The following is a 25,668-nucleotide window of genomic DNA, read 5'->3' as shown; positions in this document are numbered from 1 at the left end:
TCCTGCTGTAGCCTCCTTAATAATAGATTCTAGGAATTTCCCTATGACAGATGTTAGCCTAACTGGCCTATAGTTTCCTGCTTTTTGTCTCCCTCCTTTCTTGAATAACGCTGTTACATTTGCTATTTTCCAATAAGCTGGGATCCTTCCAGAATCAAAGAAATTTTGGAAGATTATAACCAATGCCTTTACTATCTCTGCTGCAACTTCTTTTAAGATTCTAAGATGTAGGCCATCAGGTCCTGTAGACTTTTGAGCCTTTAGGTCTCATAGTTTTCCCAGCTCCCCTGGTGATGATGATTGTTTTAAGTTCCTCCCTCCCTTTCACCTCTTGGTTTTCAAGTATCTTTTGGAAGTTTTCTAAGTCTTCTACATTGAAGACAGACACAAAATACCTGTTCAATGCTTCTGCCTTCCATTTCTTTGTTTTCCATTATTGATTCCCCAGACACGCTCTCTAGAGGACCAACGCGGAGTTTAATTACTGTTTTTCTATTTAAATGCTTGGTGAAAGTCTTACTATCTGCTTTTATATTTCTAGCTAGTTTTCTCTCATGCTCTATGTTGTCCTTCTTTATTTTGTTTTACTCATTCTCTGCTGGCTCTTAAAAATCTGTCCAATCTCCTGATCTTCCACTAATCTTCGCAGATTTGTACAGCGATTCTTTACTATCCTTATTCAGCCATGGATGATGCATCCTTCTCAAAGAGTCTTTCTTTCTCACGGGGATAGATCTTTGCTGAGAGTTACTAAATATCTCCTTAAAAGATTACAACTGTACCTCTACTGTCTTACCATTTAACCTAGTTTACGAGTTCACTTTAGCCAACTCTGCCTTCGTTTCCTCTGCAACTTTGAATGAAAGACAGAAAGAATATTTATATAGCACCTTCTTGACCTCGGTACATCCCAAAATGATGTATTCAGTAAAATACTTTCAAAATGTAGTCATTATTCTAGGAAACTCGGCAGCCAGTTTGTACACTGCAAAGTCCACAAACAGCAATGTGAGAATAACCAGAAAAGTTGGCTTAGATGTTGTTTGAGGGATAAATATTGACTAAGATCTGGACCCATTTCGGGCACCATCCTTCGCAATCTTAAAAACATCATCACAATTCTAGAGGCATTGCTGTATATCATGAAGTTTTCTTTTGCTGGAGAGGTTCTGATATAAATGCTTCTCTTTCACATCAGATCCACGAAGCAGCCCAGCTGGAAGCTGTAGCATTTTCTGCCACTAAATTGACGATTGCACTTTTCAGTCATCTCCTTCTAACAGTGGCTCTTCCCCACTGCTTTAATTTGATCTTGCAATTCACAAAAAAATCAAGCTAATGAAGCCAGATGAACATCACACTGAGAATGTTGATCTTCCCTATTGGATGCCTGATTTTTAGTAAAAGGGAGAAGATGGTGGGAAAGTAGAATCAATTTTTCTGCTGGTTGAAGTTTGTGGCAAGTTCTTCCCCATTGATGAAATGCCTTTTGAAATGGACTGTCAGTGGTATATCTCCATTATATTTAGCACTGGAAACTTGTACAATCATTAGTTGTACATTTGAAATGTACATGTTGGTTCTCAGAAGTAGTACAAACCTGTCATTGTTCAAGGGCAGAATCGTCCCAGATTTGCACTAAGTGCGGTAGCAGGCGAGGAAAAGAACATTTTACCCGCCAGCCACAATGGTGTCTTTTCACACTGTATCATCGCAATCCCAGGAAACATGCTGTTTCGATGACAGGCAAGCTCTCATTCGCCTGCTAAACCGTCACCTTGCCGCTAACACACACTGGGCGCCATATGTGAAGTGCAACCGCACACACACCTCTCAGTGCTTCCAGCCCAGGACTGCTGCACAGAAGACATGGCCCTGAAAGACAAGAAGACTGCAGACCCTGATCCAGTGACGCATCCCTGGGTCGCCTTCTGTACACTGTTGGAGCCCGCCACCAGGTCCTCTACACTCACTCTGGCTCCAGGAAGCCCATCAGTATCACCACCCCGGCCTGGGAGGCAGTGGCAGAGGTTGTCAGTGCCAACGCTGCACAGAAGAGGTTGGCCACCCAGTGCAGAAAATGGATGAATGATCTCATCCGTGCCCCCCAGGGTAAAGCAACCAACTCATCACTCTAAACGCTCAAAAGGCCATCATACATTCACTGGCATCTCACTCACTACCAGCTCAAGGGACATCACCACTCAGTCTCTCACACACACCCTCACATCTCCATCCGGACTCATCTCCTCTGGAGACTGCCTCCTCAGCCCTCACCATCTTGAGGCCACTTGCATAGATCAACATGTGCCTCCACACACACCTTGGGATACCCCCTTCACTTGCCTGAGGCCACTTTTCCCCCTTCCCTAAGCAAGCCCTAACCCTGCAGCCATTGGAAAAGCCACCCCAACCTTACAGTTGGTCTGATTGGTAGAGACCTGTCCGTGAACCCCCTTAAAAGTGATGTGGTGCTGCCTGCAAGGCATGTTGCTGATGACCACAAGTGGTGCCTGAAGCAAGGTAGACAAACAAACCTCGTAGTCCTGAGCGAAGTGCAGCTCACCAAGTACACATCGCTTCACGCCGACATGCTCAGATGAGGGGGATGATGATTCTGGCAAGCTGGACTTATAATGAGATGAAGAAGTATTACAATGAAGTTCCCAACATCTGACAGCGGGAAATGCGGCCCCATTATTGATGGGCGGAGCAGACGATTGAAACTGATTTCTCGACGTCATGAAACTGATTATTAGCCGCCATATTGTCTGCTCATGCCACCAAACACGCCTGATGCCAATGGACACAGAAAATTCCACTCTAGGTGTTAACCATATTGATTAAAAAGACTAATAAACTAATACTGAAACAGTAGTTGTAAATAAGAAGACTGTCTCTAATTCATCTAGGAACATTAAGATCAGGAGTAGATGCTTCAGCCCCTCAAGCCTGATCTGAAATTCAGTTAGACCATGGCTGATCCACTTTCAAGCTGTTTACATTTTTAAGATGTATTATTATTACAAACACTTTTGTACTTGGCCAACTGGGAACTAATCTAACAGTGCCTGGGGGTACTGAGGAGATAAGAAATCAGCCAGCTGATTGGATGAGGATCAAATAAGTGGAGGTAATCAGTTGGGAGCATCAATAGAGCGGAATGGAATCAAATACATAAGAACTTCAGAAATAGGAGAATTCTTGGGCTGTTGAGTGTCTGTAGATGCTGAACAAATGCACCAAAAACATTTCCATTGTATTTTTTTGAGAAGAAGAAGATTATTCCAAGTGCTTCTTTGCATACAGTTTTAATTCATTAATGATTTGGGTGCCATTTAATCAGGCATTCTACAGGTTTTTCCAAAGCAGAGTCTTGGTTAAATCTTTAACTTGTCCATTTTGGATACTGAACAATTTGTTGCAAATTCTGGAGCGGATTCGCTTGGGAGTATCTGGCTGTGTTAACAATACCAAACACAGTTCAGGCAGTCCTCCAATAACATCTGCGAGGAATGGGTTTATTTAGCCTCTAACATTACAAAAAAAAAGTTAATCATGGAAAGTTTTCAAAAATATCCATTAGACAATATATATCCCAAACCCTTATCTAAACAGAATAAATAAAATTGGAGATTTGTGATAATTAGAGCATCTCCCACTTTCTCTGATATCTGGTGAAGCTTATGTAATTATCAGATTAGCTGATTTGTTGGATAAGCTTTGTATCGTGTGTCTATGCTTTGAGAAAGGATCAATCAATCCAAGCAAAATGTAAATAGAATCATTGTCAGTCTTTATCTTAACAAGCAAATTAGACACAAATAACTTTGTAAGGCATATAATAATTATCACCATTTCATATGATTTCACCTGTGGATGGGCATGCCAATGTTTAATGCCCATTTCTTTAAATTATTCATTTTCACAATTTATAGTTACAAACAAGTACTACTACAAAAACATTTAACACCCTCTTATTTTTATTTTATCTTCGTTTCTTAAATATTTTAGTTTAAATAGTGAAGGGAGAACCATGTCTCTAGGCAGAACCACAATCAACAACTCATGCTATCCAGTGCATTTGCTAGATCGCAAGATAATTACCGACAAAGGAGGCTACTGAGCTCATCTGAATTCATCCATACAGAATGACCCTTACGTCCGCTCCATTACAGCCCAAAGTGATATTAAATTATTCCAAGTTTTTATTTCTGCTGCTCTATCTGAGAATCCATTTCATGTATTTGTGTGGAGATGGACTTCCTGACATAAGCCCTAACTTTGCCATTTGTTAGTTTAAACCTGTGACCACCACCCCTCCCTTGTTCTGCTCCCATAATTAAAATCATTTTCTGGATTTACTTTTTGTGTACAATTTATAATCTTGTATACTATTAAAAAAATAACTTAGGTTTCTCCTTTCAAAGCTGAAGAGCCCAAGCCTCTCAGGTCTCTTCTAATAACTGAGAGCGCTGAAGCTAGGGGTCAACCTCATGGTTCTTCTCTCTGACACTTGAATGTCTCCCATATGTCTCAGTGACCAGAACTGAACACAATACAGTCTGACCCGAACACACATGAGTGTGACTTCCTCTGACTCATAATCAACTGTTTTGATTCTGTAGTTCAACACTCTATTGGCTTTGATGATTGCTGTTACGCAATGGTTAGACATTTTGGGTGTTGCGTCTCCTAGATCTTTTTCAACTTCATCCTTAGCTATTTCAGCACCATTTACAGGTACATGTGTTGCCTATTTTTCCTTCCAAGATATAATACTTTACATTTATCTGTCACTGCACAGCTGCAAGCTATTAAATAGCGTTAATTGACAGAACTGGCATTTTCATCAACTAGCTCAGTCATTCTGATCACCTCCAATTCATGTTTCCTTAGCCATTCCATACAAACGGAATTGGTTACTTGATATTGGATTCACCAGTTATATAATTAAGTGTTATGGTCTTTCATGCATGTTAAACCGTTTAATAAAAAACAAATATATATAAAAGGAGAGGAGAGCTACTCGTAGGTACAAATATTTGGAACTTGGGACTGGTTTCATTGGTTTGTTGCTCCCTTTGGGTGCATCAGGTGAAACTAAGACAAGCTTTCATTTTGGATTTGTTTATAATCTTTAGCACTTTAAATGCTTAAATCATTTTCTGAATTATGTGAGAAAAACATTAAACTATATGATCATTTCTGTAATGTCTACCAAAACCTGCAATTGCACAATTTATATATCCGACTTCAAATCCTCAATTGCCTTGAAATGGTGCAGTGCAACAGTAGTAACAAAAATAATAATGTATCCAGAAAATTATTTCAGTTGTCCATTAAAGGCACCTATGTCTGACAATTAACATCATAATGTAGAGGTTTTAATCAAATGCTGGACTAGGACAATTTGGTTTTCTGTGAACATGCTTTTCTTGCTGTTGCAAATGTTAAAAATGAACTAATTTCATGTGTCGTTGTGACATCCAATTTTTTGAATCACTCTGGTTTTCAACCAATCAATGCTTTTCTTTAATGAGTATTTGAACATAATGATAAAAATGAGATGTAATCTGCGGGAATTGGGTCAGAGATTTTTGATCTACAAGGAAGTTGAGGGTTATGGGGAACAGGCAAGAAAGTGGAATTAAGAATGCAATTGGAGCAGCCATGATCTTATTGAATGGCTGTGCAGGCTCAAGGGACTGAATGGCCTACTCCTGCTTCTATTTTTTATTATCTTATGATTTTGTGCTGGTAATAAAGCACAGCATTTGGACTTCCTTCAAACTATTGGAAACATTTGAGAGCATCATCAGTTTACAACTTTGATCTAGGCACATGAGTTCAGAAAAACAGAGAGGAAATTGCTGTGAACTTTAGGAGCTATTCTGTAATCCCACACTCCTGGTGGCGAAGCCAAGGTCCAGGAAATGCAGGTCAGAGAATTGAGGCGGCAATGTCATAACCTTATCTCTGATTTTGTGAGTTTAGCTTCCCTGCAAGGAACACAGAGTCACCCTTATGTAGAATGGTTTGATTTTGCCTAATTGTCTAAACATTTTTGATTCCAAATGGTGAATATGATCATTACAAATCATTCATTTTCATCGAATGATATAAATAGTCATTTGGTAGTAAAGAACTTGAACTCAGCAAGGTATTGACCATACCCAACCAGCCTGTGCTTGCAGGCTGCAAATACAGTGTCCAACATGAGATGTGATTCCGCAATTGGACAATATTAGTTAAACAATCATGAGTGTGTTAAGAATTACGCTGACAATCAATTCAAAATTATCAGTCTGGCTCACAGTGTGGTAGAGCACACTGCTCTATGGGCTTATGTGTGCTAGAAGCTTAGCATATTAATACACAGGGCCCTGTTGTTTGCAGGCAGAAGGAACACATTGCCCCTGTTTCAACTAAACAAAATAGGTGACAGCCATTCTCTGGTTCATTCCCCAGGGCAATGCCTTGACTAATCAGAGTCAACCTACCTGGTTTGAATTTAAACAAAGCTTGGCAGTTAACTGTCAGTCATTAGTTAACTGGTGCATTCTCCATGACAATGCCTCTACTAATCAGAGTCCACTTGTCAACCAATCAGCACTCTCTTCTCATTAAGCATAAATTGTTGATCCCTTTACATTTGGTATTCTTGTGAATTATCCTGATGAGTGCAAGATGAAAAGCTCCGACAACATGTCTTTTTTCAGCAATACTCAAGAATGATATAACTCAAAGGAGGCTATTTGGCCTAGCATACCTGTGCAGTCTCTTTGAAAGAACTATCCAATTAGTCATACTCTGCTGGTTCACCATATTTTAGCTTTCAAGTATTTATCCAATTCTCTTTTGAAAATTACTATTGAATCTGCTTCCACCATGTTTCAGGTGGTGAATTCCAAATCAAAACTCACTGTGTAAAAAAACATTCTCTTCATCTCCTTTCTGGCCCTTTGCCAGTTACCTTCTAGTTAACGAACCTCCTTCCACTGAAAACAATTTTTCCTATTTACTCTGTCAAAATCATTCATAATTTTGGCCACCACTATTAAAATATTCCCGTAAATATCTTTTGTTCTAAAGAAGACAATCCCAGATTCTTTTCTATAGTTATTCAGGATGCGGGGTGCAGAGGAACCTTAGCCATCCAATTAATGCCCAAGGTTAAAACGAAGCAGTTTTCAGGTTGGCCTGTAAACGTGCGAACATTCAGTGGGTAATCAATCAGCGATGTCACTAATACACTGTGCAGTAACTCCAAATTGTAGGTTCCCCACGACTTTCTAACGGACCAGTGACATGCAGGTCATGCCAGTAAAAATTCTTCCCCCACTGCCCCTCCATTGTCCTTCCTTCATATTATTAACTCACAGGTCTAAATGTAAGTTAAGAACTCAATTTTTGTTATTAACGCTTCCCAGCACCATCTCTCTGCCCATGGAATTCACTTCAAAGTTTCTCATGAATGGACTCCAGCAAGGCCTTAAAAGCCCAAAAAGCAAATGCTGTTCCTGTTAATTGCTATAAACACAATGTTGCAAGACTCAAAGTAGCATTAAAAACCTAGTTGTCATGAGCACATAAGAGGCATTTCCTCAAAGTGGTCCATGAGCTAAGAATTTGTGTGTTTTCGTATGTAGCCAGCTTTTAATTTGTGAGTGATTCAGTTAGAAATAACCAGCAGCAAAGTTTTAGTTTTAAGATAAAGGTTCCTTTATTACAAAGCTACTACTGTAAGTTACTTAAGTAAAAGTAATAAAGTTACTAACTGATTAAATTAAAATAAAGGTAAAAAATACTTAAAAGGATGAAATTCAGTTCAGTCCTTTAAGATATCGTTGCAGGCCCATAGCTTGTAGTTGAAGTGTTGGTTGTCTGGAGTGAAGGCTTGAAGTTGAAGAGTTGTGGTCAGCAGCTATGATGGCTTCTGTAGTCGATTAGCCAGTGTTTGCCTTTTCAGGTGGACTCCGCAGGTACAGCAGCTTCAGGGACTGAGTGAAGGTCCCTTTTCTTTACTGGTTCTGCCAGCACAACACTTAAAGACTGCCTGGATTCCTTTTTCTGCAGAACAGTGAGGATTTCTGAACAACTTCCTCTGTGACTTCTGGTGGCAGAGAGAAACCCAGCTCTCAGATGCTGTTCACAGTTAACTCAGCTGAGAGCTGTGAGCTGGAACTGACCTCTGGAGGTCTCCTGGGTTCTCTGCACAAAATGGCTGTTCTTAGCCAGGCATTATACAGTTCAAAACTCAAAATAGCTGCTATCCCAAACTATCGAATCATGCTTCTATTTTAGGTATTGGGTTGGCCTGGGGACACAGTCCCATCCATTGTCTTTTAGTCAAGGTAATTAACCTTGTGGAAATGTACATTGAATTTCAAATGTCTTCACATAATTGGATATGTGTATGTGCAGTCCGCTTGAAGCCTTCTAGAAGCTTGACAAGCATTGCAGTTGCAAAAGTCAACCAGGTGACTTTTGGCAATGTTTAAAGTTCCTTGTGTCCATTTAAAAGAAGGATTAGTTTTTTTTACAAAATCTATAATGTCGCAACTACATGCTCAGTGCACTAGAACCGCTTTCTACCACATCGGTTTGCTCCTGTCAGCTGCTACATGAAAGTGGGCACACAGGACAATATGGCTCTAAAATCTATTCCTCCCAAGAACAAGAAGAACTTGTACTTATATAGCACCCTTAACATAATAAAAGTCACACAAGTAAGTCTTCTGTGAAGAATCAAATGGATTCTAAACAATTGGAATATTATTGTTTTGTAGAAAAGTTAAGATTTATTTTTCATCGACCGGGGCCTAGCAATAATTTAGAAGTTCTTTGATTCCCTTTTGAATGCTTTGATTGAACCTGCCTCCAGCACACTCTCAGGCAATGCATTCCAGACCTTAACCACTCACTGCATGAATTTCTTTTTTCTGATATCACTTTTGCTTCATTTGCTAATTACTTTAAATCTGTGCCCTCTCATTCGCAATACTTTTACGAGTGGGAACAGTTTCTCCCTATCTACTCTGTCCAGACCCCTCATGATTTTGAATACCTCTATCAAATCTCTTCTCAGCCTTCTTTTCTCCAAGGAAAACAGTCCTCACTTCTCCAACCTATCTTCAGATCTGAAGTTTCTCATCCCTGGAACCATTATCATGAACTTTTTCTGCAATCTCCCTAATGCCTTCACATCCTCCTGAAAGTGCTGCACCCAGAACTGGACACAATACTCCAGCTGAGGCCAAACTAGTGCCTTATACAAGTTCAACATAGCTTCCTTGCTCTTGTACTCTATGCCCCTATTAGTAAATCCTAGGATACTGTATGCTTTATCAACACACTCTCAACCTGACCTGCCACCTTCAATGACTTATGTACGTATACACCAGGTCATTCTGCTCCTGCATCCCCTTTAGAATCGTACCCTTTATTTTATATTGTTTCTCCGTGATCTTCCTACCAAAATAAATCACTGCACATTTCTCTGCATTGAACTTCATCTGCTATCTGTCCGCCCATTCCACCAACTTGCCTATATCCATTTGGAGTTCTACACAATCATTCTCACAGTTCACAATACTTCCAAGTTTCATATCATCCACAAACTTTGTACACCAAGGTCTAGCTCATTAATATATATCAGGAAAAGCAAGTGTCCCAACACTGACACATGGGGAAATCCATTACAAACCTTCCTCCAGCCTGAAAAACATCCTGTCACTCAGCCAATTCCGTATCCATGGCGCTCCTGCCCCTTGTATTCCATGAGCTTTGTTCACAAGTCTGTTGTGCGGCACTGTATCAAATGTGTTTTGGAAGTCTATGTACACCACATCAGCAGTATTGCCCTCATCAACGCTCTCTGTTACTTCTTCAAAAAACTCCAGCAAGTTAAATATGATTTTCCATGCTGGATTTCCTTACTTAACCCTCATTTGTCCATGTGACTATTAATTTTGTCCTGAATTATTATTTCTAGAAATTTCCCCACCACCAAAGTTAAACTAACTGACCTGAAGTTGCTGGTCTTATCTTTACACGCTTTTTTGTCCAAGTTTGTAGTGTTTGCAATTCTCCAGTCTTCTGGCACCAGTCCTGAGTCTAAGGAAGTCTGAAAAATTATGGCCAGTGCCTCCACAATGTCCATTCTCACTTTCCTCAGTATGCTTGGATGCATCTCATCCTGTCCTGGGCCAGATTATTACGCTCATCAGGCGGCGCACGCTCGACCTGAACAAGCATAAAATGACGCGTGATGACGTTGGGCGAGCACCCCGACGTCATCGCTCATTCGCGTGATATTTCGGCTGGCAGGCGCGTGCAGGAATCAGCCCGCCGACAATTAAAAGGTCTATTAAGGCCATTAAAGACCCAATTAAATGTTATTTATTTGTGTCCGTCCAAACTTATGGTTGGCAGGTGGGCGAAAGGCCAATCAGCCTTGCACTTTTTAGGAAACCTCATCCACGGATGGGATGAGGTTTCCAACAGCAATTAACATTAAAATTAAAATTTTAACATTTCATTAAGAACATGTCCCTGCTCATGTGACAGAGCCACATGAGTGGGGACATTTTTTTTACCATTTTGTTTTAATTCATTCATGGGATGTGGGCTTCGCTGGCTGGGCCAACATTTATTGCCCATCCCTAGTTACCCTTGAGAAGGTGGTGGTGAGCTGCCTTCTTGAACCGCTGCAGTCCATGTGGTATAGGTACACCCACATTGCTGTTAGGAAGGGAGGTTCAGGACTTTGACCCAGCGACAGTCAAGGAATAGCGATATATTTCCAAGTTAGGATGGTGAGTGACTTGGAGGAGAACTTCCAGGTTTTCCCAACTATCTGCTGCCCTTGTCCTTCTAGATGGTAGTGATCGTGGGTTTGGAAGGTGCTGTCTAAGGAGCCTTGGTGAGTTCCTGCAGTGCATCTTGTGGACGGCACACACTGCTGCTACTGTGCATCGCTGGTGGAGGGAGTGAATGTTTGTGGATATGGTGCCAATCAAGCGGGCTGCTTTGTCCTGGATGGTGTCAAGCCTCTTGAGTGTTGTGGGAGCTGCATTCATCCAGGCAAATGGGGAGTATTCCATCACACTCCTGACTTGTGCCTTGTAGATGGTGGATAGGCTTTGGGGAGTCAGGAGGTGAGTTACTTGTCGCACTATTCCTAGCCTCTGACCTGCTCTTGTAGCCACAGTATTTATATGGCTAGTCCAGTTCAGTTTCTGGTCAATGGTAACCTCCAGGATGTTGATAGTGGGGGATGCAGTGATGGTAATGCCATTGAATATCATGGGGCGATGGCTGGATTCTCTCTTGTTGGAGATGGTCATTGCCTGACACTTGTGTGGCACGAATGTTACTTGTCAGCCCAAGCCCGGATATTGTCCAGTTCTTGCTGCATTTGGACATGGAGTGCTTCAGTATCTGAAGTGTCGCAAATGGTGCTGAACATTGTGCAATCATCAGCAAACATCCCCACTTCTGACCTTATGATGGAGGGAAGGTCATTGATGAAGCAGCTGAAGATGGTTGGGCTAAGGACACTACCCTGAGGAACTCCTGCAGTGATGTCCTGGAACTGAGATGATTGACCTCCAACAACCACAACCATCTTCCTTTGTGCTAGGTATGACTCCAACCAGCAAGGAGTTTTCCCCTTGATTCACTTTGACTCCAGTTTTGCTAGGGCTCCTTGGTGCCACACTCATTTAAATGCTGCCTTGATGTCAAGGGCAGTTACTCTCACCTCACCTCAGGAGTTCAACTCTTTTGAACCAAGGCTATAGTGAGGTCAGGAGCTGAGTGGCCCTGGCGGAACCCAACCTGGGCATCAGTGAGCAGGTTATTGCTAAGCAAGTGCCGCTTGATACCACTGTTGATGACCCCTTCCAATACTTTACTGATGATCGAGAGTAGACTGATCGGGTAGCAATTGGCCGGGTTGGATTTGCCCTGCTTTTGTGTATAATTTTATCATTCTTTATTTTTCATTTTTTATATCTTCATCTCTCTGAGGCAGCTCTGTGCCTCAGGGAGCTTTCCCTACGCACGAATAAGAGAACTTGAGCGCTTGCCCTCCTCCTCCTCCCCACCCACCCCCCCACAACACAGGCAGTGCTGAGCGCTGCCGCACGTTTTTCACGCTGGGCAAGCCTTAAATGGCCTGCCAGTGTGAAATCACGGTCCAGCCTCGATCATGGCTAGTGGTCGGCGTCCCGCCTGCCCTGCCGAGCCCACCCGATGAAGGCAAAATTCTGTCCCTGGTATCTTATCAACTTTAAGTATAGAAAGCCTATCCAATATCTCCTCCTTATCAATTTTAAACCCTCTTAGGGCTGGATTTTCATCCTCGGGACGGGTAGCGGGAGTCAGGAAAATTCTCGCCTCAGGAGAAAGTGCCCACAAGAGCATGATTTCCATTGTGGTGGATGGGTGCAGGCTGCAGTCGGGCCAGCTGACCCAGGAAATCATTTGGAGACAGTGACAGGGGCTGCAGGGTGTGGAGGCAGGCTATTTAAAAGGCCCACTTCGTGCTGTGGGACTTTGTCCCAATTATAAAAAAAACAGAAAGGCCCTCACCTCTCACACCCCCTCATCCCCACACACTCCCCATGGCCCATCCATGCCACCGTATGCCCCCAACCACTCCCAATTGTCCCCTCATGCAGTCTATGCCAAGCTATGGTACTTCCATGCCCATTCATCCACTATACACTGTATAGAACCCATGAACCCTATAGTGACAGTAGGATGTGTGAAAAAAAGCTTTTTCAAAAAGTCATTCGTCGATAATTTTCCAACTTCTTAATAGAAGTGTCAATCATCCTGACCCTTTGAAGTATCAATAACTGAAAGTGCAAGCACTTGAAACCTCTTTATCTCATGTAAACCAACATTGTGAATTTGACAGCATAGAACAGAGAGCCAGAGCTGTTGATCAAGTAATATTTTCCTTGTGGCTCAGCTGTTTCAACAGGCTAATGAATTGCTGGGCTCTCAGCCAAGCCTCATTATGTATGCTTGGCTGAGACCCCAGAAATTCATTAGAGTACTAAAACACCAAATGTTTACTCCCGAGTCAGATGTGTAGAGTTGTGAAATTCCCTGACTCCCCAAACCCGATTAAGGAGAAACTTCCCTGAATGGACAGATTTTCGTTCTGGGGCGGTGGGTGCTAACTGGAGCCAGGCCCGCTGCCCCAGAAACAATGTGGAGGCAGCCACCGGGGCTGCTGAGTGCTGACGCAGATTGGTTAAAAGGCCCGCCTTGGTACTCTGAGACTTTGTCCCAGTTATAATAAAAATGGTAAGGTCCACTTGCCCTCACCCCTCACACTCCCTCACCCCCACACATTCCCCATGACCCATCCATGCCAATTCACACTACTTCATGCCCCCGCCCACCCCATGACCTCTCATACCCTCCATGCCAACCTATTTCCCCCACCTATCTCAATGACTCCTCATATCCTCCATGCCAACCTATGTTCCTCTATCCACGCCCCATGGCCCTCATACCCTCCATGCCAACCTATGCCCCCACTCATCCCCATGGCCCTTTATATCCTCTATGCCACTGAGTGCCAACATGCCAACCCATGATCCACCACACTTTTCCCTTGCACCTTCCATACCAGCTGACCTCAGGACTCATGCTGTGATGAAATAGAATAAAGTTCTAAGTGTCTATTGCAGATTTCACCATATTCAAAAAACACTGTCATTGATAAAAGCCCATTCAAAACATTTAAGTCCCATCAACCACTTAATTCCTTCTAAAAAGAAACATTTGTATTCATAGCCACACATCAAAGACAGCTAATCCCTTTATAAAGACTTGGAGCTGTCAATTTAACTGTGAATTTACAGGCCCTGCACTGTGATACTGATAGATTATGGAATCAGTCAAGTCTCTGTCAAGTAGTCAAGCAACCTAACCTCTCCAAAGAACTCTGGTAGGATTCAACCTTTTCCTCAAATGCATAAAGCCCATGAGTCGTGTTTCAGAAACCTGGGTGACGAAAATTGCTCCTGAGAGAAGGCTGCTGCCTCCATGAACCACGTCTCACCCTGTTCAACCCTCCAACCCCGACGAAAATAGTGGGTGCCAAATACAGGGTACAGGACTTCCAGATTTGATGCTCCAATGCCACTCTGGCTAAAGCATGGAGCCCTTCCTTCTCTGAGAAAATTCAGGCTTTGGTGTCACATTTGACCCTGAGATGAACTTCCGACCTCTTATTCATGCCACATCACTAAGACCACCTATTTCCACCCCCCTCATGAAATCGCTTGAGTTCGCTCCTGTGTCAGGTCCTCTGCTGCTGAAACCCTCATTCGTGCTTTAATTACCTCTAGACTTGACTATTCCAAAGCACACCTGGCTAGTCTCCCACATTCCACCCATTTTTCACTCTTAAAATGCAACAAATAAAACAGATTAAAGTCACACACTCCGAAACACAGCAATAAATCAGCACAATTTGTACTGCCCTGCAATGGTGATTTAAAACACCTTCTGGTCTGTGGAATCTACTTTTCGGAAATCTCCAGAGTTTTGTATGTTGGTACAACCATGAATGTCAGCTCACCTCCTCTTTCTAGCTGCATGTCTTCCAACACTCTATATTTGCAAGATCACCAATAAATACAGGTGAGGAAGACCATTCAGTCCGTCATAGCCTATCCATGCAGATAGACCCTACAACATGGCATCCAACTGTTTCTGAAATAATTTCAGGGTGTTTGCTTCCATTACTCAAACCAAAAGTCAATTACATGTATTGGCCATTCTTTGCATTAAGAAAAGTTTCCTGGCATCAGCTGTAAATTTGCCTCTCTACTTTGAACTTGTATCCTCTTGCTATTCTGTCATGGGAGAGAATTTTCTCCCCGTCGGGGGGTTGTCCATGGGCGGGCGCGGACCTAAATGGCGCCCCTGATTGGGTCCATGCCACCATTTTACATGGGCGGGCCAATTGAGGCCCACCCAGCGTGACGTGCGCCCGGAAGCGCTGTGCATTCCCTGTGCGGGCGGAGGGTGGGGTCTCTGAGTCGGGAGTGTGATCTTTTGCGCATGCGAACGAAAGAGCACAGAAATCTCCCTGAGGCACAGAGGTGCCTCGGGGAGATAAGTTTTAAGTTATAAAAATTTTAATAAAGAAAAAAAAACTTAAGACATGTCCCCTCATGTGACAGTGTCACATGAGCTGGGACATGTCAATGGACTTTAATGAAAAAAATTATTTAATTTATAAATCCATCATGAAACCTCATCCCGCCTGTGGATGGTTTCATGAAAAATGTGAAGGTCGCCTGGGCTCTTCGCCTGCCCGCCAACCTTAAGTTTAGATGGGCAGCTTTCTCAATAGCCTTAATTAGTTAATTAATGGTCTCAAGGACTTTTGACAGTTCAGTGAGACTGAATTCGAGTTCAGCTCGCCAAACTGAAAATCTAAACGACGCGCAGTGACGTCGGGACATACGCCCATTACCGTGCATCATTTTATGCCTCAGCGAGCAGGCCTCGCCCCAGCTCATCGAGCTGAAAATTCTCCCCATGGTTTTAGGAAGAAAGAACTTGCATTTATATAGCACATTTCATGACCTCAGGACATCCCATGTCATTTTACAGCCAATGAAGGTTTTTTTTGAAATGCAATCACTGTTGTAATGTGGTGTTTAGTTTGAGCTAGTGATCAGGGGATCTATCTTTTCCGTACTATTTACTATCTTTTTTTCGCCTCAGTAACATCTGCCAGCTGCCTCCTTTCAAATCTGAAAAGTCAATTTTCCCTCATAACTCAGTCATCTGGCAATTGAGATCAGTCTCATGGCCATTGTCTAAACTTCCTCCAACATACATTGAGAATCTCTCAGCCATTTTAACTTTTCATCACTTGAAGTTCCACTCAGGGCAAAGTTGATAATCCTGGAGTTTTCAAACCTATTGAACTGAGACAGTAAAGTGCTTTGAAAGAAATTATTGGTCTGCACAGATTTCTTTATGAAATTAGCTTTTAACATTTTATAACCAGTGTGCCCAAGGATTTGTTACATTTCCAACTTGTTAGTCATGAAACAACTTGGTGAACTGTTTTACAATTGAAAACATTTTATTACCAAAATAAAAAATCTTTTCTCCAGAGGGCATCCATGCTTTCTGACAGTAATCAAATGACTCTGGATGGAATGGGTTGCTCGAGAAGGGCCAGGGCCATCATGGAGGGAGGAGTTCAGGAAGGGTGAGACCATGGAGGGAGGAGGTGGGAAAGGGCCACACCATGGAGGGAGAAGGTCGGGAAGGGCCACACCATGGCGGGAGGAGTTCAGGAAGGGCCACACCATGGAGGGAGGGGGTCAGGAAGGGCCACACCATGGAGGGAGAAGGTCGGGAAAGGCCACGCCATCAAGAGAGGAGTTCGGATTGGGCCATACCATCGAGGGAGTACATCAGGAAGGAGGGCTGGGGAGCACGAATTGCGGACACTTGTGTGGCAGGAATGCCTTATGGAGGAACACCCGCATACCTGGGGGTAAACTTAACGCAGAGGCAGGTGCTTTACCTGGTCTATCTTGTGCTCCAACCAGGCTTGAAGAAAGCGCCACAACACTAAACAGAAACAGCAAACCTTCACACGAGGCAAACAAGAAAGGAGGGACTAAGGAATATGGCCTACTGGGCCAATGCTTGCTGCTCTTCTGGCAGTGAGCCCGGGCCCCCCTAGAGCACGGCCCCCAGTGTTTTACACCTTGCGCTGCTCCCCCTCTCCTTGGCCCTAGCATGGGATGTCACTGCAGTCTAAAAGAATAGGCATTCCTCCAATTTGAAATCAATGTTTCATTGGGCACACAAAGCTAGTTTACACCATGAGATTGATGTTAATTGGCTGCTGGATGAATGATCACAGAGAATTATTTATTGTTTCATTTACTTGTTTTGGATGTTGTGCAGGCATAAGGTGCTGGATGTATTAATTAAAGAATACCTTCAAAGGCAAGTAATTTCTCATCTGGCTTCCTGACAGCTGTTGGGAGAGAAGGGTATGAAGTTAATAGGATCAATCTGTCAAGTTGGTAGTATCTATTATATCTCAGTGGCAACATTTAGTGAAGAATGTTCATGCTAATGCAAGAAAGGAACTGGAACCCAGTATGTCTCATTTTCACATTGCTTTCAGTCTCTTCCTCTAACTTTCTCAACTTATTTGGTGATGCTATGCAAGCTGTCTAGCCACCCTAAGAATTTCAAAATAGTAAATTAGAAAAGAAGGGAAACAGTTTCCTAAGGCCACCATGATTAGTGACACCATAAACATATTGGGATGATTTCCCCTTTTCCCTATTCCTTTCAGAAATGACAAAATCCTTTTTAAAATGGTAGACTGTGGTGTTGCCCAAGGGTCAGTGCACAGACTATTGCTTTTTTTGTCGATGATACCAAACTTGGAGGAGTGGCAAATAATGAGGATGATACTAATCAACTACAACAGCATGTAGGCTAGCAGAATGGGCAGACAAGTAACAGATGGAATTTAATACACAGAAGCGTGTAGTGATGCATTGTGGCGGAAGTGACAGGGAGAAGCCATATAGACTTAATGGCACAATTCTAAAGAGTGTACAGAAACAGAGGGACCTGGGAGTGCATGTGCATAGATCTTTGAAGGTAGCAGGACATATTGAGAGAATGGTTAGCAAAGCATATGGTATTTTGGGATTCATAAAGAGAGGTATTGAGTACAAAATCAGGGAAGTTATGTTGAACCTTTTTAAAGCTCTGGGTAGGCCTCAACTAGAGTAATTGTGTCCACACTTTAGGGGTGATGTGCGGGTCCTGGTGAGGGTGCAGAGGAGATTTACCAGAATGGTGCCAAGGATGGGGGATTTTAGCTACTAAGTTAGTTTGGAGAAGCTGGGGTTGTTCTCCTTGGTGCAAAGGAATTGAGGGGAGATTTGATAGAGGTGTATATGATTATGGCAAGTTTGGATAAGGTGGACAAGGATAAACTGTTTCCATTAGCTGATGGTACAAGAACTAAGGGATGCAGATTTAAGGTTTCAAGCAAGAGATGCAGAGGGAATGTGAGGAAGAACTTTTTACACAGCGTTTGGTAATGACCTGGAACTTGCTGCCCACAGGGCTGGTAGAAACAGAGATGATCAATGATTTCACAAGAAATTTGGATAGGCGCCTGAAGGAAATAAAGTTGCAGGGCTACAAGGATAGAGCGGGAGTGACTGGGTTGCTCCATGGAGTGCCAGCATGGACTCGATGAGCCAAATGGTCTCCTTCTTATGTCATAAATGACCCAATAAGCAGAATTTTATGCTTGCCATTCAGACGGCTGTCCCTCCCTTACAAACCCAATTGACTTGAATTTTTCACTGCCTGTACAACAGTTTGGTTGGCGGGCGGGCAAAAAGGTGGAGCCCGATTGTGGGCAGCAGTCAGATTTGCGACCACTCCCGAGCCCGCCTGCCACGCCGCCCGATGAGGGCAAAATTCTGCCCATGGAGAAGCACTTTCAGGGAGGTTTGACAGGAATGAGTCACAGGGAGCGGCAGCCTTCGGGATAGCACACTCCAGTGGAGGGTCCTCAAGTGAGGAGGGAAGAAGGAGGAGGTTTATTACAATGTTTTTAAAATGCCTGCAGCCTCAAGCTTACTACTTGTTTCAGTTTCTCTGTAACCACACCCATAGGCCTGACTAACAGCACACAGCACAATGAGCAGTCAACAGACACAAGCAATCAAACACTGAACAATACAACATGCACATATACCCAGCATCCCCTCTCTGTGCTGCAGTTCCAGCTTTTCATAAGAGTCGACAGCCTCTCAACAGAAGAAGCCACATGAAGACCAGAGTGTGACCGCAGTGCTTATGGCCTGGAGGAACATCTCCACTGTCCTTGTCAGAGTGCGCATACCTTCTGGAAGCTCTGCCAGATCTTCACACACTTCCTATTGCACATTGAACCTCTGTCACCTCATGGATGATTCCAGAGGCTCACTGTCTGCCTCGAGCTCAGCATCTTCCTGGTCTCCCATACCTCTCCAATTGTCAGAGGCCTGGACTATCACAACCTCCGACAGCTGGTCCGGCACTTGTGTAGTACTCAAATCATTTGGTGCTACTGTGTCAGCCGATGCGCGCATACCCACTGAGCTGCAATTATCAGAGCTGGTGGAAGGTGCAGAGCAAGGGTGGGATGGTGCACCCTCTGAGGTCAATGCCAGAACCTCAGGGCTGGTGGCTACTGGGGCGAATGGCTGACCTGTTGAAGAGAGCACAGGGATGAGTAGCACTCAACACTGCAGATGAATATTTTGTAGATATCCTTTTATCTCTGATGGATCAATTCCACCATTAACGCCTCTCACAAAGATGTTCATTTCTAGTCATTACCACACACATACACACACACACACACCCCTTCCGCTGTCCCAGACACAGTCCTTTGCCCACCCAGGGCTGATAATTATTCCCTCACCAACCTGGACCTAGCTCTGGTTTCTCCTCGTCCAACAGATTTGCTCCCCTCTTGAGTGGCCAGATCCAGGATTTCCACCTCCATCTTTGTCAGCACTGACAGATGTGGTCCTCGTCCTCCCTTGCACATTGTAGGCCATCTTCTCCTGTGAAGACAATGGGATAATTCTGAGTTCTATGTCCTGAGGAATGAAAAACTCAGGTTGGTTCCCACAAGTTCTTCTTTCCTCTGGGTCACATTGCACATCCCTTACCACGTAACCTTTCCCACTGACAAATCCCAGACCTTGAAAGCCTGGCAGCATACTGATGTTCTTTGAATTGTCATTGTGGGTGTGTGGTGACCACTCATCCGTTCTCCTGGCTCACACCTCACACACAAACACATGCATCCCTCCCATAGGTGTGCACCCACTTTGAGAGTTTAGGATGCTCACTCCTAAATGAGGAAAAGGGTTGTTTAGACTTTTGCAGCACTACAGCTAGTTCCTATGGATGACCCCATAGCTGCTGACTTCCTCTGCGACCTCCGTCCAGGCTGGCTTAGTCAGGTGGCGATATCTCTTCCCATCCCGCAGGCAAAAAGCCTCCTGCCATTCAGTCACGGCCTGGAGGAGGGCAGGCAGGGAGTCATCACTGAACTATGGAGTCGCTCTTGCCCATGCCTCTATCGTTGCTCCAGGTAAGCGGGCATATGGACTTTTCACTAGCTGTACCGGTGGCTGAGGAAGGTGGGTGAACAACAGTCATGGTTAGTACCTCAGGAGAACTCGGGCTGTCAAGGATGGCGGTGACCCCTCTGTCCTCCTGACGATAGCTCGTCCCTGGTCACTATACACTGCCTTATTCCCCAGCCTGGGCCTCCGGTTTTCTGGCCATTTAACAGCAATTTGGCGGTTAATTGGCCACCCTGTGTATAATTGCATTGGGACCACATGACTGGGTGAAAAGGGACATGCCTCCTGCTTCCCCCACAATGTCACCACCCTGCCTAGCATAAAATTCCCCCCATGACTCTAAAATAAAGCATTTTGAATTCACTAAAAGTAGCGAGTAGAGGAATCTTCCTACTGTGGTTGTTAATACACTGTGACCAAAGGAAAGCTTTTCCTGAAAGCCCACTTTTCTAAACACCAAAAGGTCATTTTTTTCACTTATGTTGTGTCCTATTACGTGAAGCTGTTAGTTATTGAGGTAACTTGGGTTTCCAATGACGGAACCCTCAGGCAAAGCTATAATCCCACTCCCCATAATAAAAGCAAAATACTGCAGATGCTGGAAATCTAGAACAAAAACAAAACTACCTGGAGAAACTCAGCAGGTCTGACAGCATCTGTGGAGAGGAATACAGTTGACGTTTCGAGTCCGTATGTCATAACATCAACTGTATTCCTCTCTGCAGATGCTGTCAATCCCACTCTCTCCCTGGCTTTGGACTTGGCTAATTATGGCAACACTGCCTCTAACTAATGACTTACATGAAGGAGAGTAACATCTCCACTGGCTGATAGGGTGAGAAGAAATAGAATGGGAGGAGGCTCGCGTGGAGCACAGACCAGTTGGGCTGGTGGCGGTTTCTGTGCAATAAGTTCTGCATAAAACACTAAGAAGTAAACTATAGAAGAGCAGATGGTAAATAGTCTGGCAGTAGTCTTGTTTTTTGAACCAGTGTATCTACATTACTTTTTCCTTCAACTGATAATCCCAATGTACCTGATAAGCGGGATTATCTCATACAAGATTGAATGGTCAGGAGTTTCCTCCATTTTGCTGCTCAATTTTGGGTGGGACAAGTGTAGGAGGTCAATACGGAACCATTACACCAGCTCACCACCATTGGCACTACTCCCTGGACTTGCCACTGGAAGTGACGACAGACATTGTATCCGTCCAACAAAGTAAGGACACAACCATTCAAGGTAGGCGGTAGTGATAGTAGCATCTTATCTCTAATTCTGCCATCATTATCACTATGTTAATACTGGATGCAGGTAACTCCAGCATGTTAGGACATTGCTGCATTGCTGAAGGTAGAAGGTAATTTAAGTATGGAATCGGTCATGGCATGATCAATTTACCTCATGCCCCATACTTCCCCCTGTGCCCCAAAAATGGGCAGAAAGGCTATCACTGAAGAAAATCAGGGCTACCATCTCTGGGTGCAGCCATGAGTGAAAACACCTGCACAAGATATAAATGCTGAATGTTTCAGTAAAATCCTCTGAGTTGCAATACACTTTTAAGAGGCAGTGTAAACTTCACCCACTCAGGCACTTGAGCATGTTAATTGTTCAGACAAATTAGTAAGTAATAGGCGTTTGCAGTATTGAATAGATAATGAGTTGGCTTGATTTTATTACAGTTGCAAGAACACCAAGCACCTAGGGATGATTCTGTTTATTCCCACTTAATTCATGCAAATTAGGGTTTAGTCGGAATATTTCACAGAATTTTTAGTTTAATGTGAATTGTATGGAGTCAACTGTTAAGCTGCATCTTATAACTCTGATAGTGCATTGGGGTGAGATAATAAAATATTTGTAACTGTAAACCGACAGTGTGCCCCTTCCGTACATTGCCATCTTGCGATTACAAAAACGTAACAACCGAGAAGCAGGAGTCGATCATTCAGCCCATCAAGCCTGCTTCACTATTCAATAAAATCATGGCTGGTCTGATTGTGGCCTTAGCTCCATTTACCTGCTATCCTCCATAATCCTTAAGACTCCCTTGTGGATAAAAAATTTGTTTGTCTAAATCAGCCTTGAATTTATTCAATGACCTAGCCTCCACTGCTCTCTGGGGAAAAGTATTCCAAAGACTAATGACCCTTTGAGAGTAAAAATTCCTCCTCATCACCGTCTTAAATGGGAGACTCCTTATTTTTAAACTCTGCTCCCTTGTTCAAGATTTCCCCATATTAAGGAAAACATCCTCTCAGCATCTACCCTGGCAAGCCCCCTTAGAATCTTATGTTTTAATAAGATCCCCCCTCATTCTTCTAAACTCCAATGAGTATAGGTCCAAATCGCTCAACCTTTCTTCATAAAACAATGCCTTCATCCCAGGAGTCAGCCTAGTAGCGAATCTTCTCTGAACTGCCTCCAATGCAAGTATATCCCTCCTTAAGTAAGGATACTAAAACTGCTCTAGGTGCGGTCTCACCAATGCCCTATACAGTTGTAGCAAGACTACCCCACTTTTATACTCTATCCTTGTTGCAATGAGGCTAACATTACATTTACCTTTCTAATCACTTTCTGTACCTACATGCTAACTTTTTGTGATTCATGTACAAAGAATCCCAGATCCCTCTGTTCTGCAGCATTCTGCCAAAGGGCCAGACATTGACATGGTCTATTCAAAGCCATATCTGTAACTGAATAGTAACTGAAAGCTTACAAATTTTTATTGAACTTAGATGCTTAGTACTGAATCAAGGACAACTTTACAGTACATTGTGTTGTTCAGTAATAATTTGTATTTTCACAGGAACAGCGTAACAATAAATAAAAAATAAGGTATCAATGCCTACTAGTACAGAATTTGAGCAGATTGGATTCAGCCAGTGAACACTACCCACCAGTCCCCCAACCCTCCCATGTGTCTAGCACCTCTATCTTTGCACACGTTCCACCAGCTGGCCCAGAGAGATGCAGAAAACTACTGACTTGGGGTTTCTCTTCACCTATCCAGGAAAAGGCGACTTGATTGGCTCTGACTTTTTGGCAAAGGACCAGGTGATTAAGACCAATGCAAATGTGAAGGCTCTGACCTACTGTGACCTGCAATATATCATCCTGAAGGGTCTGAGGGAAGTACTGGAGCTGTACCCTGAATATGCGCAGAAATTCATTGACGATATTCAGCACGACTTGACCTACAACCTGCGAGAAGGGAATGACACTGATGTAAGTTCATGCCTTCAAATTATCGAAAATGAACTATTGAATGTGTTTCCAAGTTATAAGTCCACAATTGATAAAATATATCTAGTACAAACTCCTAAGCTTCCCCATGGCTTAGTGGTAAATGCAATTTGTGTGGTACACACTCCAGTTTGTGCAAAGATAGTTGATTCTAGCTGAGATAAGTTTTGGGGTGATACAATTGACCTCAACACATTTGGGCTAAGGGGAAAGAAAATAGAAAAACGTGGACTTAAAATGCACCTTTCATGAGCTCAAGACATCCCAAAGCACTTTGTAGCCAACGACATACTCTTGAAGTATAACTACTTTGTAATGTAGGGAACGTTAGGAGGGGAAGACATCAGCCAGGGGGAGTATTCCTGATTACTAACTAAAAAACCCTGCTGCAAATGAACACATGGGGCTGAATTTACTGTTGGCGACAGAGGCCTCAACTGCTGGCAGGAGAACCTGCAGGAATATGCATCGCCTCCGTTGGGGAAGGTCCGCAGGAATTAAGTGCTCATCAGCCATTTAACTGGCCAGTGTCGGGCCTTCCCCAAGATTTAGGACGCCAGGCAGGGCTCCTGACACCCCGAGAGCTGCTGGCCAATCAGAGGCCATGGCTTGCTTGATGCAGGTGCGCCAGCAGGAGCAGTGACTGCTACCAGGAATACACTCACCAGAGGCCAAGGATCAATGAGGGACCCAGGCCACAGGGGAGTGTGGGTGAGCTGGGGGTCACAGGGAAGGGGTCACTGGCTGGGTGGAGCAGGAGGGGTCAGAAGAAAGGACAGTGGTTTTGGCTCTTAGCAGCCCCCCCTTCCCGATGCTGGGCCCCTTGATCAGGCTTTGAGTGCCTTTGAAGTTGGGACCCCCCTCAGGAGCCCATAAGGAAATGCGACAGGGCTTGCTTATCATGCTGCCCGCATTGCAATTTCCCCTTTCAACCAGAGGTGGCGGGATGAGGCCCTTAAGCGTGGATTAGTTTTCCACTTCATGGCCTCAGGTAGCATCCAGGCAGGAAGGCCATCCACATGCCTTACTGCCTTGGATTTAATCAGGCAGAGGCACAAAGACGGTGGGTGCCCCACCCCCTACCCTCCTGCCCAATTAAATGCTCCCAGCCTCCAAGCCCGCCAGCTGGTGGGGGTGGGGGTGGTGGTAGTGTCGTGGATACTGAATGAGGCCTGGAACAAGCTCAGCAGTAGTGCCCCCTGCAATTATATAGCCTGTCATGACTCTGTCTATTTACCTGCAAAAGTGGACCTGTTGCTTGTAGAATCACACCCAGTGTTATCCTGTGCTCTGGGACTCCCATCCTAAATCACGTTTCCTCTCCACCTCTCTTTCCACTTTACAAACCTGGTCAAAACCTCTCTCTTTAGCCATACTTTCAATCACCAGATCTAATCTCTCTCTTCCTGCATCAGCATCCATTTCCTTACAGCCTTCTGAGGAATACCTTGGGTTGCTTCTTTATGTTGAGTCAGCGCCTGCAAGAGAGGAGGGAAGAAGATTGGAGGGATGAAAATTAAAGATAAAAATCATTTAGTGCAGACATAGAAAGCATGAGGACCACAACATGAGGCTAACCCTATTCATTATTGACAGCGCAGCATGAAATGTATAATGGGGGTGATATTTTATAATTGTGACAAAACCAGCCAGGACATTTATGAAGGATTTAATTGTGATTGGTCTGGGAGATTGAAGGAAACTGAATTTAGAAACATGTGATTGTGCAGTGCTAGGGCTTTTACTGTTGGGAGTTAAAAGGTATTTCTGCTTCAAATGAGATCTGACAGACCGTTGCTAATAATAACCAGCACAGCCTAAAATAACACCAGCTTGTCCTGGAGCTTTGCAAGTCTCTCAGGGACTTTGGCTGTAAGACTAGAACTAAAAATAGCAGCATGCACTCTCCCTCCTCCCTAGTCTCATAAATAATACAGACAGGGCAGGCTTCTCTGCACATGCTGATACAATTGTTTCAAGAACTTGGAAGGGGAAAAAATTGATTTGCAGATTTCTGTAATTACCTCCCAGATGATATGTTGCAGCAGAAAAATGAGAAAGACAGTTTCAATAATTCAACAAAATCCTCCCTTTTGCAGACTGCCCGAAAGATTCAAGGCTGCACATACATTGAAGACTGCTCGTTTGTGCATGCGGGCTTTTAAAAAAAATTTTGTTTCTGGCTAGCTTTTCTGAGTTTCCGAAGGGATTGCTACCCTTGCTA

The 25,668-nt window shown here is 43.7% G+C and overlaps 1 protein-coding gene across 1 annotated transcript in view; it reads left to right on the top strand.

The window, feature by feature from the left end:
• The window catches only part of LOC144686980 (voltage-gated delayed rectifier potassium channel KCNH8-like), an 801,058-nt gene that overhangs the window by 757,616 nt on the left and 17,774 nt on the right, over nt 1-25,668 (top strand). The window contains exon 12 of the mRNA XM_078552818.1: nt 23,212-23,426. Coding sequence (XP_078408944.1) covers nt 23,212-23,426 — 215 coding nt within the window. The remainder of the gene's footprint in view (nt 1-23,211; nt 23,427-25,668) is intronic.

The sequence above is a fragment of the Cetorhinus maximus genome, chromosome 11 (genome assembly GCF_964194155.1).
Source record: "Cetorhinus maximus chromosome 11, sCetMax3.hap1.1, whole genome shotgun sequence".
In the NCBI taxonomy this organism is placed as follows: domain Eukaryota; kingdom Metazoa; phylum Chordata; class Chondrichthyes; order Lamniformes; family Cetorhinidae; genus Cetorhinus; species Cetorhinus maximus.
Note: the sequence above shows the minus strand (reverse complement) of the source record. Positions and strands in the feature narration are given on the sequence as shown.